Source organism: Argiope bruennichi, chromosome 3, assembly GCF_947563725.1.
Source record: "Argiope bruennichi chromosome 3, qqArgBrue1.1, whole genome shotgun sequence".
NCBI classification, from domain to species: Eukaryota; Metazoa; Arthropoda; class Arachnida; order Araneae; family Araneidae; genus Argiope; species Argiope bruennichi.
In genome coordinates, this window is record NC_079153.1 from 121,346,850 (window position 1) to 121,366,634 (window position 19,785).

The following is a 19,785-nucleotide window of genomic DNA, read 5'->3' on the forward strand; positions in this document are numbered from 1 at the left end:
TTATTAATCTAAAAAAATTTATTAGTTAAATATATCATTGAGTTAAAGAAGGTTAAGGAATAGAGAGGAAGAGTTAAGAAATTTATTTTTTTGTAATAAAATTAAAAAATAATTTCAACTCCCTTCACAAAGATTTGATATCCTTACGTTTTTGTTGGTCATTTGATTTATTTGTATTATCGTTTACGTTTTATTTTATTTTAGTTTTTATCTTATCAAAAAATATTAATACGAGACAAAAATGTTGTCAAAATAAATTAACTGAAAACAATTGCTGCAAATTATATCATTTTAAATAATGAGGTTATTTTTTATTCTCCTAGGGTCTTTCAGAAGACTGAATCAAAATAAATAAATGAAATTTTTAAGCTCTTTTTTACTAATTCTTCTAGTGTTTAGATTATATAAATATTCCTTACCTATTTTGCAGTTCTATTAACAGGCTTTAACTGTATCAATCGTATGTGAATTACAAGTAGAGTGATTTTAACACTACTAAAAATATCATAATTCTAATTTGCTCTATTACTTAATAAAAATAATCTTTGACAAACTCATTAAAAAGTTTTTCTTGATTATAAATACAAAACACATTAGATTATCTGTATTATCTCTATTTTCAGAATTCCTTTGTAAATCTTTCAACCTTATATTAAAGAGTAATTTTGTTATTTTCTATTCAATAATTAAATGATTTTAGGTTATTACTAAATTATATATATAAAATGCGAACATGTAATGAATAATGTTTCAATGCAATCGAGCTAAAGATAATTCTAGCTCGAAGCAAACTATCACAGCAACTGTAAATACAACCACCATCACTATTCCTCAACTAACTCAGAGCACGTCAAGAAAGAATAATTATTCACGATTCTTTTCTTTGTTATTCCGGTCGAAGGAGTTTGGTTTATGAATCCGCTGCCAGAAAGTAGCCTTCCCGCTGGCCACCGCCCTGATCGATACTCATTTGATCACATGACGCACTTGGTCCAAGGAACTATCAGACAGCCCGGCGCCCCTCGGCACTGACCACACACAACAATAAACATGGATTTTCCTGCCTCCCTCCTTATATCAAGAACAATTTATGAGCATCAGCTTTACGACCCATAAAAAAAGTAAATTGTTTGATTAAAGGCTGCTTGGTTTGGGTAACAAAAGAATGAATGCATTTAATAAAAATGGCATCTGAATTGGCTGTATGAATATTCTTTTTTTCTGCCATCTCCACGTTTTGAGCATTATACATTATATATGAATTAGTGTTAACAAATATGGAAAAGTTTTCGACTTGAATGGAATTTTTCTATTATTTTTCCTTCCGTATTAATATGCAAATATATGTTTCTTTGATATGGATATACGGATCGATATTTAATAAAGAATAAAATCTCTCCAGAGAGATTGCTTTAAGCACAAGACTTCCTCATTTATTGATTTGAAAAGAACATCCGACCAATTTCCCTGGAAATTTTCCTAATAAGTATGGTATTGGCCATGACCTATTATTGGATATTCGAAGATTACTTTATCTTGTTCTCTTTCCCCACGTGGCCTATGGATAGGTCGAGGTATTGCTTGCATTATTTACCTTATTCTCTTCTTTACTTTGATAATTTTAGAGTTTTGCTATTTTTATCTTTTATACTAACTCTGTTTCAAATTTTGTTGTCAATCGATCAGAAAAAGAAATCCAAAATACGCATTGAATGCTCTGGTTGTTGTGTAATAACGACATCTCAGCGATTAGTCGCCAAAAATATCGCCAAAGAGCATACTCCAATGGGCTCTTACTTAACTACCATTCGTCATAGACATGTGTTTAATAATGCAAAAATACATTTATAGTATACGAGAATGTTTTGTGAGGACCACTCCCATTGGTTAATCACAGGCGCCAACATTAACTGCCTGTAATGTTAGATCATGATAAAATACTGGTAGGAAATGAAAAGCACAGTGAGATTCCACCAATTTCATCTGAACTCTGAAATATCCAATACAAAACATTGCGTGACTAACAAAAATAAATCCGAGCATGGAAGTTAAAAGAAAGAGTACGTGACTCGCATCTTCATGCAGAAAATGATAAGGAAAGCAGAGGTCATTTCGAAAGTGAATATGAAAGAGTAAAATTAAAAAAAGAAAAAGGAAGATAAAAGTTGTAGAAAAATGGATTATAATGATATCTTGCTGGAGCATCTTGTTTCTTTCCTTGAAATTTTTATTGTGATTCAATTTAAAATTTAAAGTAAATAGTAATTATTATAATTGGATAAATGGCTCGAAATAAAGTAACATAAAATTATACCGTATCGATTATGATAACTTTTCTTTCAATAATTCATCTAAGCAGTATCACATTAGAAATATTATATTAAATTATATTAACATATTTTTCACATATTTCAAGGCTTAGAGCATCGATTAATGATGTTGGTGCTAGATATTTAACTTCATCATCATTACGAAGAGATTTATAAGAAATAAAAAAAAATATCTGCCAGCAATAATGTAAAATAGATAGTATTAATTCTTACTATTATTATACACTGTTATGGACAGAAATAGAATAATATTAAAAGGGAATCATAAAAAAAACAATAAAAATAAAGTTTAGTTGATTCTCTCCTTGAACCGATGAATGACGCCACCACATGTTTACAGACTTATGCAAACTGTTATTTGGAACACTGCAATTCTCCGATTTTTAAAGAAATTATTCTTCGAGTAAACTATAAATATCCTGATTGATATTACGAATATTACGGCATAACCACAAATGTGGCAGATCTAAATGATATTAGGAAAGAATAAGAAACATGGGAATTTTTACGGCTAACAAAAATAAACATAAATTTAAAAGTGCAATATGAAAAAGGATATAGGAAATGCAATCTGAAAAAAAATTATAGTTTAATATAGTATATAGCATCTCTTTCTTGCAACCAACTTTCCAATTTCGGAGAAGATTAAATTTATCTGAATATTTCAGTGAATATAGGAGTCTTATTTTTTACTAGGAGTTTTATTTTTAAAAATTGGTCACCCTAGCAAATTCACCTAAACATTGAAATATTAACTTTTGAGTGTTCTTAGATTAAATAAAAAATACCTGCCAGACTTAAACATTTCAACTTCAAAAATTCGCTCATAATTAAACATATTAAATAATTTCAATGGCTGTCATTTGCATTGAATTATGCACAAATTTTAAATATAACTAAATCTAAAAAAATAAAAAAGAACGAAAAAAATAATTTCCTAACTAATTAAAATCTATAATTTCTGCACATTTTACTTCTGGTGATTGTTTTACTTAAAATCAATGAATGGGCATGTTTCAAATTTTTAAAAACAATTTGGCAAGGATTCCTCATTAGAACGTCTGTTGCAAGCTTTCATCAGATGCAACAAACGTTTCAATAGGAATTTTTTGCCAAAGATTTGTTTTATATGTAAATATAATAGTACTTTATTTAATAGTGCTTTTTAATGGTTACCACCCTTTTACAGTAATTTTTCAGTAGAGAAAGCCATCATAAAATGCGAATTTCACACGCTTGATTTATAATACTCCATAAATTATTTTACGATCATAATTTTATTTTAAGAAATAATAAATGTGTATATTTAGATTTCTCTACATCCAATGAATTGAATACGTATCAAATAATTTAATGAATGGTTTTAATGGGAAATTATCATTATCATTATGAATATTTTTATAAATTAAAAGTTTGGTGTTCAAATACATTTTATTTTTTAATAGTATCTCCACATTTGAAATACAGTTCACTCACTGACAGGCAATTTTTCTTGGATAAAAATCGTAAGAATATCTTCGTCATATACTTGAATTTATTCAAATGGTATTTTATAATATTTTATTTGAAATCTATCATTATCTTTTAAAGAAATTCCTTTCTTCTGTGAACCGTGCTACGCATTAATATTTCTGGAAAGTAAACTTTTTATTTTATTTAACTCGATAAAATTATTTTATCCTCCAATCATATAAAGGTTTCCTTCTTGCGTTTTCAAAAATTTTGTTGGAATGTTTTTTTACAAGAAGTTTGTGAAAAAATTATTAATAAACCTTCTGATGATTCATTAATCTACTATTCTTTTTTTATTCAAGCCACATATCATAATAAAGTTTTCGCCCCAACAAATACATTAAAAAGGAAGAAGATGCTCATATTCCGGATTGATGGCAAAATCTAAAATTACTTCCTTTTCTGAAATTTTAATACCATAATATAATTCTATTATTAATTATATATTTTATGGCTAATTAATATGCAATCATTGAATAATTGTCCAAGATTTTTATGTACGTAGAAATGGCAATTATAATACCAACTATTATTTAACATTTTTTTTACCAACTATTTATCAAATGATTGCATGTTATACATTTCACTTATAAAGTTAACCAATAAATATTTTAAAAATCAAATACTTCAACTTCATCGGATTTCAATTTCGAATCGAGATTATCGTGGTTCTCAGCTAATTCCATGTTACAGCAGTAACGAACAATACTTTTATCAATTTCAATTTTTCTAAAGAGATTTAAATCTTTTGTCTTATATTTTTAATGCATTAAGAACTTATAAGAGTCTTATCATTAGTATTTTAGTGTTAAGGTGTAAGTTAAAAAGTCGATTTTCGGCGAAGAATGAAAATTAAAAAAAATCAGTATTCTTTATTTTTCAATAAATTTTCTTTTATAAAAGGTTTGAATTTTATTTCTTTCTTTATTCCTGGGGATCTTGCATTCATTTTCTCTCTGAGTTATTCGTTGTTTAAATTAAATTCATTTCGAATCCCTTTATTATGACTACCTTGAAAAACCCACTCAATTCAGAATTTATCTCTAACACTTTTTGGCATATCGATTCAATTCAGCAATAGTATTTCATCGAAGCTACTCTGACATGCCACGCTCTTGTTGCCAGCACAACGTATGTTTTTTCGATGATTCTGGATGAAAGTTAAAAGTTTAGTGTATATATATATATATATATATATATATATATATATATATATATATATATATATATATATATATATATATATATATATATATATATATATATATATATATATATATATATACTAGCCGCCTTTGGCGACCAGCCGGTTCGCCAATCTTAATGTTCATTAAAATTTTAATAATTAAATATTTTATGCAATTCCTACTTTAATAGCTTCTTCATCAAAATATTTCAAAACTTCACATTTGATAGTCATATAATTCTCTCATAATATTATAAAAGCCTTCAGTCATAACGTAATATGTATCTCTCTAATTTTCTGTTAGTTCCCGTAGAATTTATACTATAAATTAAAGTGGAAAGGATTAATCTGCAATTAATCTAATAATATTTTTTACTGAAACAAAGTATTTTTTTGTAATATGATTACTGAAAACAGTCACTGAGCGTTTAAACTTTATGGGCACTAAAGAATATCTTTCCTAATTTATGTAATATTTCAAGAATTTGTCAACAAAATATTCTCAGATTCATTATGACCAGAACGATTCATTAACAATGTTTAATTTTAAATGCATCAAACACTAAGAAAACAAAACGAATCGTTTAAAATACTCGGTTGAAAACAGGTTAAAAAAAACGAAAAAAAAAAAAAAACGATGTACTTAAAACTATAAGCGTATACAAAAAATATATAACTAACATAAATACAATTTAATTACAAAAACATGCAACTAACCTAAAAATAATTTAAATCATCCATTGATAATGGTTGTCATGTCAACAATCAGAACACAATGCGCATGCGTGAATTTTCAACGCTAGTTACGGTAACGCAAATGCGTGAGTTTTTCTACGCCAGTTGGGGTAACACTATGCAGATTAGAAATTTTTAATTTCCTTTATTCTGTTTTATTTTAATTCAAAAGTACTTAAGAATGAATCAGAAAGATCGATTCATTAACAATTTTTAATTTTAAATGCATCAAACATTAAGAAAATAAATAGAATCGTTTCAAATAATCAGCCGAAAAATCTTAAGCCTAGCCTCATGACTGTTGGAGGAAAAAACTGAAGCCGTACTTTGGCGGTGGGGAAAATGAAAAGATTTTTTTGGCTGGAAAGTTAGTTTTTAATTAATAATTAAAATTCTAATTAAAAATTCAAAAAAAGGGCTATCCTATCTTTTAAGTTAGATCAAACTGCACACGGTGTGCAAATTTGATTAAAATCGGTTAAGTAGTTTAGGAGTCCATCGCGGACAAACAACGTGACACGTAATTTATATATATATATATAATATATATATAATATAATATGGAAATGACTGAAATCTGCTTTAGTGTATCTTTTGAGTGTGTCGCCAATATGTTAACCTATTCAATCAAGTGTAGTATTCCATGACCCTACTCACACAATTACTTATCTTGTTAGCCATCTTGATTTTTTAACTTTGGATACTTGGCTATATTGGCATTATTGGTGATGTGGAGGGATACATTAAAGTAGATAGCAACCGTAGAAATATGCAAACTGTTTTTTAAACATCTCGCTAGCATATGTGCTACTATAAATTAGAAGCATATTAAAATTTGCAAAAATTTGATAATCCATGTCTCGTATCAGACATTTTCTTATTACTCAATATCCATATAGGCATTAAATACAAAATGTAGATAGTGTAAGCAAGATGCATTTCCTCATTACACGAAATGCATTTTATAAATGTTAACCCTCTGACAGCGTAATTTTTAAAAATTTACCATTTAGATGCTAGGTTTGCAAATAAGTCCAACTATTTTTGAAATAAAGTGAACTGATACTATATGTTATACGATAATAATGATATAATAAAAATCTGTAATCATAAAACTAAACACTCTAAATTACGAAAAACGTGGGATACAATAGAAAATTGACTGACTCAACACACGGAAATCGCGAGATAAGCAGTTGCAGAGTTAAATACAAATTAACTGTATTTTAAATACAAGATATTTTGTGGAAGTAAAATGCAAAATTCTGTTGTACTGAAGATATTTTAAGGGTATTTAAGATATGTATAGATAAATATTTTTAACCTATACATTTTTTTTAAATCGCACAGGTAGTTTTCTCAATTTCTATAGAAAAAGATTCATGTACTTTTCTATTTACACCAGTCTTCAGAAAAGTTTTCACGGTTTGTGTTTGTTACTTCAGGCACGATCCCATTTCCCACTCATCTTGTTGGGAGCTTGCAATCAATTGGATCGCTTCTCGACCCAAATATGCTTTCGAATATTTTTTTCTGCTCCGAAATGGGTGGATCGATATTTCTTTTCAATCAGAAAAAGAAAATGTTTTTGTTTCACTCCTTCGCTTGCAACTGCATATCCGACACGTGAATCGAATTACTGAATTTTTAGTATTTAAATTCTGAGATGACGTGAAAGTATTAAATAATTTAAAACGCAAAAACACTTAGAAAATCTTCAATATCATCAATGTATTTTGTTACAGAAATTGAAATAACTATAAATGTCCTAAATCAGTGTATCATCGAATTAAGAGGTTTAAATAAATTAAATCTTTATCTTTTATCTTTAAAAAAAGAGAAAATTACTTGTGTGATTTAAAAAACGAATAAATTAAAAATATCCATCGTACATTCCTTAAATACTGTTAAAAATATCTTAAATTCAGTAGCCTTCTGTATTGTAATAGGGCAAGTAGTTAAGAAGATGAATCGTGATACGACAACAACTATTATTTACTGAGATTACTGCATTTCTATTACAACTTTTAAATAATATTTCTTCGATATATTTTATTTATATTATTCTGCATTAGACTGCTTTTCTTCGTACGATTTAGAACAAGGTTATCTGTATCGCCCCTTTTGATTTCAAGACTTCGATTTTGTTCCGAATATATTCGTAACAATTTAATTTAACTAGGGCGTAAAATCAAGGACAAATCTAAATTTTTTTGTAAGTGAAAAACAATGGTGCGTTACATTTTTTCAGTAATTAATTTTTTGGTGAAAAATTTGAAAAAATAAAAGATATTTCTTTAATTGAACGTATTTCTTAAACTAATGGTTGCAGTACTACTTGGAAGAATTTTAGATCTTTTTAGACCGATTAAAGGATTTTTAAGACTAAAAACCCGTACAAATCTCTCTCTCTCCCTTTCTTATTTTTGTTTTATTTAATATCATACATCGTTGTTTAGCAAGCAGTGCCGCCTATCTCAATCACTGAAATTTTCCAAGGAGATAAAAATATATATACGAATATAATTATATGAGACTGTACATGATGTACAAATGTGAAAAAATCCATCATAGTTGTTATCGATTGCAAAAAATTCAAGTCTTTTCTCCTTATATTTAATTTTTAAAACTGAGAAGGCAGTTAGTTTTTAAATAATGTACATCATGTATCATTCCATGTCTTTTCCAATGAAACTGTACCTTTTGATAATTTTGGATTCAAGCACTCTTTCTGACTCACTTGATTTCGTTATAAAGCATAAAATCAAGAATCCCTCACTGCTTTTTTTTCCTGTAAATAGATACGTTTAGAAGAACTATTTCGAGTATTTCATTCTGACGATTATTTTCATGTAGTTTTAAAAATAAATAGAAATAGACTTCTTACCAACAAAACATTGCTTTTTAAACTGCACATTTTCTTTTGAATATATCTTCCATTTAATAGACTATTTGTGTCAAAGAAAGCATTTGTTATTGGAAGCTCATTAAAACAGGAAAAACGCCATTGGAGAAAATAGAACATTGCGGTTAAAATTGTGGTATATATATTATAAATTTAAAACATTTTTACACTATTGTTTGATGTATCCGGGATTTTTCGTGACTAAAATGCTTTCATATATAATATTTTTAATGTAAAAATTAACCTTGTATAAATTATTATAATATGCACACCACTTGATTGCTTTTGACACTGGTCACTTATAAACGCTTGTAGATAAACAGTATATCAGTTCTTTCTTTCGGTTCTTTTAGGCACTCTTAAATAATACTTTAAATCAATAAAAAAATTCCAAAACATAGGAAACAGAAAATAGCGATCAGATTCTTATTATTACCGTATATCAAAATTAAATAAAATCTTAAATTTTATCAGAATTAATAACAATTAAAGAAGAATTACACATAAAATAATGTGATATCACTGAAAAAATGAAAATGTGAATTTCAAGATAATAGTACAATATTCATTGTAAGATTATTTTCTCTGAAATTACTGCAGAAAAACGGTAAATTTGCTAGCAATTTCAAATTAATTGATTATTTAACTAAATTTTGGACTATAAACAGTTTGATGTATTCTTTCACCTTTTTTTTCTTCTTTTTTTTTTTTTTTAAGTATACAAAATTTAGTTGAAACTGGCCCAGTGTTTTAAAAGGGGGCTTTAAAACATGAATACATATACAATAATAGTAATTTTTATTAATATTAAGATATAATTCCTTATTCGTAGGAAATTTGTATATATTCCTTATTAGTTCGCCTGGAATTTAAAAATTCAGTTAAATATAGCTTCATGTCCATAATTCTTTCAAATTGCTTTGATTTTAAAGCCGCGTTACTTTAAATTTTTTATTTAAATTCAGTTTTTTGTGTATGGAACCTTTCAAATGGAAACCAATTCCATAACATCATAGATACATTAAAAAAATACATGTGAGGCTCATCTATCTTCAAATTTTCTCGGTATTCTAATTTGCCATTTTTTATTTGTCTTGCATTTGTCTTGTCATTTGCATGGAAATCAAACAATCTATCTTTAGCATTCAGCAATAAAAGAAATTCACGTGATAAAATATTTGATGAAAAAATAAAAGTCATTTGCATCCTAGGACAACGATATAACATATTGTTGGAAATTTGACAAAAATGATATTTTTCTAATTGCCAAAACTCGAGAAAAGTTTGCACACTTTTAAAATAAAATCATTAAAAAGACGATTTTTCTAAAAAAATTTGAAACGCTGTGAATTTTATTTTTGTGCAATAATATTGCTAAGAAACGCTAAAATTTGGCTAAATTTTTTAATTAAAATTTGGAAAAAAACTCGCTGGAAGATGCATATTTTCATCTAAAATTTGTTTGTGTTAAATTTGATTGCTGTATGTCAAACTGTTTAGCATGTAGAGCATTAACACATACAGACACACTTGCACAACACACATTCATCTTAATTATTATAGAGATATATTGTGATGAATGAAATAAATGTAATAATTGTAATATAATATGAATGTAATTTGCCTAGAGACTGACGAATCTTAGTTTAAATTTCTTCCATTTGTTTCATTAAACCGAATTTATCCTTCTTTTAGTTTATCACATTCATTTTCCTTCAATTTAGAATAGGAATTATTTAATTTTTAGTGTGCTAAAAATTATTTTAAAATCATAACTACAATAGTTAATTCTACTAAAAAATTACTTTAAAATGATAATGTTTTTTATTTTGAATTATCCTGTAAAGATTATACAAGTAATACCCAATCATAGTTTTTTTTTAATCAAAGTGTCGTAAAATCAAGCATTCATAATATAAATAATTCATGATATAAATGCCTTGAATAAAACATTCATAAGCGCTCCATTACAATGTTAAATAAAAAAAGCACTGGATGGTTGTGCAATTAAACTGTTAAGGAATGTTTTGTTCCAAATGCTTGAAAATAGATGCAAGGAGATTTACCAGTATTACTATTTCGATATTTTTTATGCAAATATTGATTAATTCAGTTTGTTTATTGATTTTATTTTCGTTTATTGATTTATTTTGATAAATATTTTTGTTTCTTTCCAGATGTGCTCATGGGCTATAACGGAACTATTTTCGCATACGGACAAACATCAAGTGGCAAAACACATACGATGGAAGTAAGTTCCCTTTTATGTCCCAAGACAGGCTGAATAGAATTATTTCAACAAACACTTCTTATCTTCTGTTAATACTAACTGCATTGTGATTTCTTTTGTACAATTATTTTAATCAATAAGCAATATATTTGAAACATGAAATATAAGTAATTATGGGATAAATTGTGGGTCTGATGATGAAAGAACTTCTTATGAACTGTTAACCACGAATATATATATAAAAAAAACTGAAAATATTCTTTGAAGAAAATTACATAAAATTATTTTTATGTTTCGAGCTCTTTGTAACGAGCTATTGTATTTAATCATATGACATTTTTTTTATATTTTCAAAATATTATTTAGGAGGCTATGTGAGGAAGTGAGAACGAGATTTTAATTTTTTTATACCATATCCACTTATAAAATATATTTATTTTACTGTGAGCCCGTTTAAGGTTTGAATGTTTTAGATATCGTGTAGACAGAAAAGATTTTTCTAAAATATTTGCTCAAATGATTTTGTATTCTCACCTGAAAAGCTCGATATCTTCACATATTTTTTTTCATGGAATCACTACTGATATTTCTTGAATAATGCATACTTGAAATAAATATATTTTTCCTTACTAGACGAATTCCGTCATGCAAGATAGTTCTGGCCCTTATAGATTTTTCAAACTGCCAGTATCCGTTCGAAACATCTATACCAGTGGAATTCCAGTCCTTGTCCGAAATTGATTTCCATATGCATAAGAGAGTAACTCAACCTTTAACCAAATAAATTTGCTGAACCAGCAACAAATTTTTCTTTCCGTTTCGTGAAGCGTTCCAAACTAGAGTATTCAACTTTTGTGATGAAGAACACGTCATTATTGCCACAAAAAACTAGCCAATTATAATGCGTCTTTATATAAAAAAAAAGCTTTTTATTGCTTTTTTATGTGAATTATAACTTATTAGAGTTGAAAGTGCTGGGAAAAATCTAATTCAGTTATTTGATAAATTATGTAGGTGGCTCAAGGGTGTTTATTATTTTTTACAATATTCAAGATAACCTTAAAGTGTTTATTTTTTAACAGGAAAAACTTTGTCGAATCAGTTTTATGGTATATATCTTGCATGAAGATATAAATCATAACGAAATTTTTCAATTATGATTACCTACATTGCCATTTTCAAGTAAATTAATTTCAAATATTATTATTAGTGAAATTTTTTTTAGCCATTTAAATAGTAGGAAAAAAATGTTTCTGCTTTTACATCTTATGAGAATAAAATCTGGAAAGCTCAAAGGTCATTCATTTATCAAAACTCATGACCTTAAAAATTCTTTTTTTTTATACTTTTCTGATTTATTTTTGACCGTAATATGATAAATGTTTTCCAAATGCTCTGCATATAATTTTTCATGCACATTATGACAGTTATAAGATCCCAACGCGATGAAATGGCGTATGTAAAAGATTGGATGTTAAAATTTGATTTTTGGTGAAAATATCGTATTTTTTAAAAATTCATTATCGATTTCTGAAAATTTTTTTACGAAACCGTTAGAATTCGATTTCGACATTCTTTGGGAAATTGCATTTATTTTTATATATGCCTAATTTTCTATTTAATGTTATTTTACATTTTGAAATGCTATTTTCTGAAAATCTGAATGTTAATGAAATTTTCTTACAGGATATTTTATAAATTAATAATTTATTGCTCAGTTTTGATGTAATAATTTCTCTATATGTTCTGCATTTCTTGAATTATAAAACAGACTTTCATTTTGAAATATTTTACAATTTTCATTTGTTTTAAAATTTCATAACGAGAGAAAATGAAAATTTCATGCTATTTATGAATTGAATCTCAGTATTTGAAGACTGAATAAAAGTATTGCTTGTTTCTTAATTCATGGGGTAGGTAATATTTTTCTTAAACTAATAATTTGCAAAAAGTCTATCTGCAAGATTTTGAATAAATCATACAAATCATTTGATAAGTTTCTCAGTTAGAAAGGGTTTTGATAACTCCTTTTTAGCCAATATATATATAATATATATATTTCCTTTTTAAAAGCACTTTTAGTGTTTAATTGTCATATCTTTGTTTCGTTTCATATCTAAAATTCAACCACATAAACATCTTGAAACATATTTCAAAGAATCCATCCCGAACATAATAATACACATTTCGAACTCAAAGAATGCGACTAAGTATTCCTTAAAAAAGAACATCTTTTAAATATTTTTCTTAGAAATGAATTTAATTTCATATCCAAAGGAGAAACAAAAACATACACATATAAAATGAACAAACATTCACATATAAAATGAAACATTGGACATTCATTTTTTCTTCCCTACACTAGTTTAACTTCCACATTTTTTTCAAATGCTGATAGTAAATGGTACTATTCTGTCGGAGCATTCAATTGTTTTGTTTGCTTTATTGTGTGAAAATTTCAATTCACATTATCTCAAAATAGTTGAAAAAGTTTAATATTAGTACCAATCTAGTATTCCTATTCAATTTTTCATTAACTTCAACTTTAATATTTGAAACATCTGTTATGACTCAATGCAAACTCTCCTTTCGTTTTAAATATATTTATTTTCACAACACGACACAGAGATAATGAGGCTATTTACAGTAGAGAAAATTATTCTGCATAGAATACGTACATAATATTGATGAAAACTTATATAAATACTATTAAAAAATTTAAGTTAACGTAATCACATCAAAAGAACAATTCTTATTCCAATTTTTTCCGTAACCTAAACTAAAAAGAACTTGCCAGATTCCAAGTTGGAATAAGCTAAGAGTAGAATTAAAGAAACAAGAAATACAAAACTTAATGGTGAGTGGCAACAACATCAGTTATGTATTTTAACAAAAATTATTAAACTACATAAATGCAAATAGGACTTGAAAAAATTTGACAGAAGAGATAAAACAGTAGTTTTGATGTAGAACTATGATAAACAAGATAATAATAAAAAAATTTCTTGTTTATGAAATTAAGTTTTCTTTGTTCTTTTTTCCCAGGGTATCTTAGGAGATCACATTCAGCAAGGTATTATTCCTCGAATTGTGAACGATATATTTAACCATATTTATTCAATGGACGAAAATATTGAGTTCCACATAAAGGTAAGTCTATTTTTAATAAATCTTGATAACTGCATGTAAAAATTGTTGTCATTTTTTAAATTAATCTATTTTTCATTGCTGTCCATTATTCTGTGTGAGTTTATTTCAGTAATAATATTCAGTGTCAGTATCTGATGCAGATTAGTATCTCGTACTTTTAAGCGTCTCGAAAATAAAACACAAGGAAGATAACTTTTTATGAATTCACAATAAATTTTCAGTAACTATGAAAGTAAGAAAAATAAACATGTTCTATTAAAAAAAATTAAATGCTATATAAATTATGTTTTTTTCTCGAAAAATATATACTCATATAAAAAATTATTGGTAAAAGGGGAAACTAATAAATGTTTTACCAACTTCTACCAAATCTTGACAAAAAATAGAAAATTCACCAAATATTAACCATATCGGAAGCATCTCAGCCTCTTTTCGAGGTGCCCCCTGGGGTTATCAATCTGGTATAAAATAATGTATAAAAAATAGACAAATGAAAGTATGCGATGTGAGAATTTATATATATTTCTTAAAAAAATACAAATGATGTACAGTAAAACAATGAAAAAAGAAAAGCAACTGCGAACAATGTGAACAAGCACTATCGAATACAATTGCATTTCGGAAAATCAAGGACATGAAAAACAGAAAATTGATGATCAAAAAAAAAAGATCAACAACACATAACAAAAACAACTTAGGGAAGGAAAAAAAGGGGGTGGGATTAAAATATTTGCATAACGATAAAACTTGTTGGCGTTCAATTTTACTTAGTAGCATAGAACTAGTTGTTCTCTTAACTGTTGTTACTAAATTAACTTGGATATAAGTATAAAACTGAAGAAAGTACGTATGAAACATATTTCAAATACCTACTGGTACATTCCTAACCATCGTTTAATTGTCTCTCTTCATTTTTACTTCTGCCAGGTCTATATAATGCTATAGCAGTTCCAAAATTCAAAGCAGATATAATATTCAGGGCAAATAACAATACCATCACTTTAAATCAACCAATTTGTTTCTTAGAAATTATTTTTCTAATAGTGCTGAAATTTTCAGAATGGGTAAGATGAGATTGAATTTAAAATTAAAAAGTACATTTGAAGTCAGCAATGAGTGACATCTGGTGAATATTGATGTTGGCGATATGCAGACCAAACATTCGTCCTCGAACAACTAATTTGGTACAAATATAACTTTAGACAATATACATATTTACTCGGAGTGATTCTTTTCAAATTTAAAATGTAATCTTGATCAATTAAAAATTAAGCGAGATTTTGGCGTTTATCTAGTTATAACTTCCAAAATATTACTGCACAAAACGCTTTTAAATCATTTCAAATTTTAAAAACTTCCTTTTTACTGATATAAAATCAGTTGTGGGATTTATTTATTTATTAAATTTAGGAATATTTTCAAAATTAACCTTTGTATAGTTTTCACACATTAGATTTCATTGTTGCAGTGGGTTCAAACTTTTTCTATGTTTCATGAATTTTTAATCATGGCATTTTTTTCCATTGTTGAAAACGAAGGAAGAAAGTTTATGTTTACTATCCACAAAGTTTACATGACAAATAAGAAAATAAAGTTTCAGTGTTGTAAAAGACAATTTGCGATTAGTAAAGGCGATTAGTAAATAAATTAATAATGGCCTTAAAAATTAATTTGTTTGTGAAAGAAGTTCAAATAACTGGACGTTTAATATAATATATATGTGTAATAATTTCAGTTTGTCTGAGTTATGTAAATCATTATTTTCTAATCATTCAAACTCTAGATTCACTTCTGAATTGGGCTGATTTTTATTTTCTTTCAATACCTATTTGACATATGCCGAACTATATTGTTAAGTCGGCTGATTCTTTCCGAAACTATTTAAGCTCAAAATGGTTTCTCAACATTCCTTTCTCCTGCTTTCTGGCCGTTTTAGTTCGTTGCGCTCCACTCGTTACGGTTTTACAACGAAATTTCTGTAATGGATAAAAACTGAAGAATAAAAATTGTTAAAGAACTCCACGCCTACTTCTCTTGAAACCAAATATTATATATATATATATATATATATATATATATATATATATATATATATATATATATATATAATATATATATAGTAACCAATCTAAATTAAAAAATATTTTAAAAACGAACTAAAAATTATTCGCAACTAAAAATTATTTCTTATTCAAACTAAAACCAAATAAGGAACAGAAAAAACTTCATAGTATTTAGAAAGCGCAAATGCAGCTACTTCTAAAACACAGATGAATTGATACAAAAGTATTGAAATCAAGTTAATAGGAAAATCAAATAAACCAAATAAAAAAAGAATCCAGCCTGAAGACTTTTTCAAGGGTCACCCTGAGGCAGGGATTTTAAAAAAAGGGATTTTTTCTGTGAGGGAATGCAGACAAAAAGTCTAATAATGATTCCTTGTGACCCGAAAATCCCCTGAAATTAGGTCTAAGAGATATACCATTTTAACAGAAAGGACAATACAAAACAACAAATTAGAAGAAAATAACCACTAATAAGTAAAAATACAATAACAAAATAACAATAAACACTAAAAAAACTTAAACCATTAAAGAAAAAACAAAAAGGAAAGAACAAGCACAAAATACTGAATGATATCATTGTGATATTGCACTTCAGGATATTGTACCACATTCATAATACCGAACAACATTGTGGAGATGTAAAATTTCCTGTGCTTATAGAAATATACATGTAGCATGCCGAGAAAATAAAACTTTTGTCATTTTACTGCAATTATTTTTTCACTGGAGCATAAATTGTATACAGAAAAAAAAAATGAACGTGTCAAATTCATACTAGAAGATAAGAGCAAAGGAACCGAAATATTTTCCTTTCATGATTTTGCTAAGAGATTCTGATAGGGATTTCTTTGACACGCGTCTACTTAAGAAAGGGAATCCTAGGTATCTTCGAAAGGATGCATGAGTGTTAGAGGTTTTTATCCTTTCCCTCGGAGAGTGGGAAATACACAAGACATAAAATTTTTTAAACGCGTGTTAGAAATAAATAAAAAAATTGGGATTCGAATCAGGAATTAAGAAAAAAAATTCGAATAAAATAACACGAACTAATTTTAGATTAAAAAAAATAGGATATAAAAAAATAAAAAGATTATATAGATAGATCGATAAATATATTTTAATAGTGCTTGGCCGATATTATGTAACTTTTGAAATTTTAACTTCGATTTATTTCCTTCCAGGATAATTTGTTCAAAAAAAGGCGATCATAAAATATGCTTCAGTCTACATCGCGACACAAGAGCAAAGAAGTTTCCTTCAGTAATTTTATTACGAGATTTTGATTGGAATTTCTTTCAGACATGTAGACTTAGGAAAGAGAATCTTAGGTATCTTTAAAAGAATATTATAAGTATTAGGAATTTTTATCCCTTCACTTAGAGCGTCATAAAATGCTAAAGTTGTCAGTTTTCTAGAGCTCTTGCTAAAAATAATTAAATGAAAAGTGGGAATTGGATGAGGAATTAAAAGAGCATTTTAGAATGAAGTTAATGAGCTAATTTAAGATAAAAATTAGGAAATTAATTAGGATTTAAATTAGATTAAGAAATATCACTATATATATATAATGATTCTACAAATTAAAAAGTTCTGTTTGTTAACAAGTGTATTTTTTTCCTTCATTTCAGATCTCCTATTTTGAAATATATCTAGACAAAATCAGGGATTTGCTTGATGGTAAGCAGAAAATTCTAAATTAATGAAATGTATTAAAAAATATATGCTAAATAAAATACTTAGTTTTTATTTATTTGTTTTTCTTTTAAATAGTGTCAAAGACAAATCTTTCTGTACATGAAGATAAAAACAGAGTTCCTTTCGTCAAGGTAAGTTTTCACTATTGCATTTTAAAAACCTTGATGGATCTATTTGTATTAATACAAGAATGCATTCGATTAGAATATCTTGATAATGATTAATTACACCTATTTATGCTAAGGAAGAAAATATTTCATGTGATTAGCGGTAATTAACATATATTACTAAATCTCTACTAAAAATAAAAGCGAATATTTGTCTGCTCTATAGAACAAACCTTTGGAACTAAAACTTTCATATTTGACAGAAACACTCATTGTGTGACAATTTTTCAGAAATGTAGTTAAAATATTACGTTGTAAAAGTAAACGAAACTAGACAATTTAACTCAATAACTCCTAAGAATATTCTTGTACAGAAATTATAATTATATCATTTTATTTTTTAATTTAAAAAATCATCCTTACAATAATACCAATTAGTTACTGCACAATTTTTCCGAAATTTCATAGTTTTTGAATATATTTTATATAAATTTTATAACAATACTTTTCATTGCTATGATGAAAATCGTACTGTGTTTCATTCGGATATTTTCTTCCATTGTTGATAGCTAAGATAAAAATACTCGACATATTTTTTTTATATTTATAAGTTTCTTAAATTCTATTTTTCATGGCATTTAAATTTTTTTTCTTTTGATTTTATGGTCTTTAAGAGTTAAAATTTTAGTTGAAAATATTTTCATCATTGTTCATTTATAAAGTTCATCCATTTCTATATGCTTCTGCACTTTCATGTTATATAAATGGATACATAACATATGTTATCGGTTTGATTTCCAATTATGGCATTTTGAACCCTTTTATTGGATCAGTAAACCAATAACTCCTGCGCTTATTTGATTCCATAAATATTATGTAAATCATGAAGTATATTCGATAATGCTCAAATATTTTAAGTATTGAGTTTATGGGCATGATTCATTCAAAAAGCATTCTTTTGGATTAATTGAAGTTTTATCGACTTCTTTTTTTTTTTTCGTACCGGTTCAACACTTTTTAATTTTTCGAATTCTTTCTAATTAAAGGTGGAATTTAAGTAAGATGTTTGAATATTAGTGAAACCATAGCACAATAAACAGAAGGTTTTTAGCTCACTTCAGTTATATTTACATTCCATTTGGAAGCAAAATGAAGGCAATTTCGGGGGGGGGGGGGCAGACCTTTTGAACTATGATCAGATAACGAGGACGACTTTTGGGCTATCATCCCCATTTCCAAACTTTCGTGCCACACCAAACTGTGTAAGGCTTCAAAAATAGTACGAGTTCTTATCAATCGAAACTGCAGTTTTAAATATACTTTGCTGAGGAAACACTAAAATTAATTTATATATAAAAGATTTAATCGAAGTTTTCTAAAATTAATAATCTCATTTCACCAACTGGCTAGTAATTAATAAATTGCATGATAACAGTTAAGTATACGTATACATTACATATAAATACTAACTCTCTTTTGTGATATACAATTCTAATTTATAACTATTCTGCCAGTTGTTCGTGGTATTTCCAATGTGCAGATGATTTCCACTTGTTTTTATGCTGCAAAAATGTCCTACAAAAGTTTCCCTTAACGTGAATTTAAATCTCTTTTCAAACTAGAATAAACTTCCCGAATATTGACGAAGAAAAAATTTGCGTTCTGAAACAACTCGAAAATTCCCTTAAGTTTCCCTTAACGTGAATTTAAATCTCTTTTCAAACTAGAATAAACTTCCCGAATATTGACGAAGAAAAAATTCGCGTTCTGAAACAACTCGAAAATTTCGGTATTTCTGTTGCCTTGTATAATCGTTATGTTTGGGGAGAAATATCAATTTTTGCCAAGTTAGTCGCCTTACAAGAGGAG

General features: G+C 27.2%; 1 protein-coding gene across 2 annotated transcripts in view; it reads left to right on the plus strand.

The window, feature by feature from the left end:
* Window positions 1–19,785, plus strand: part of LOC129963135 (kinesin heavy chain-like) — a 63,005-nt gene that overhangs the window by 19,714 nt on the left and 23,506 nt on the right. For both annotated transcript variants that reach the window (XM_056077230.1, XM_056077231.1), the window contains exons 3-6: window positions 10,846–10,919; window positions 13,944–14,048; window positions 17,743–17,791; window positions 17,885–17,940. In XM_056077230.1, the coding sequence (XP_055933205.1) occupies window positions 10,846–10,919; window positions 13,944–14,048; window positions 17,743–17,791; window positions 17,885–17,940 (284 nt within the window). The remainder of the gene's footprint in view (window positions 1–10,845; window positions 10,920–13,943; window positions 14,049–17,742; window positions 17,792–17,884; window positions 17,941–19,785) is intronic.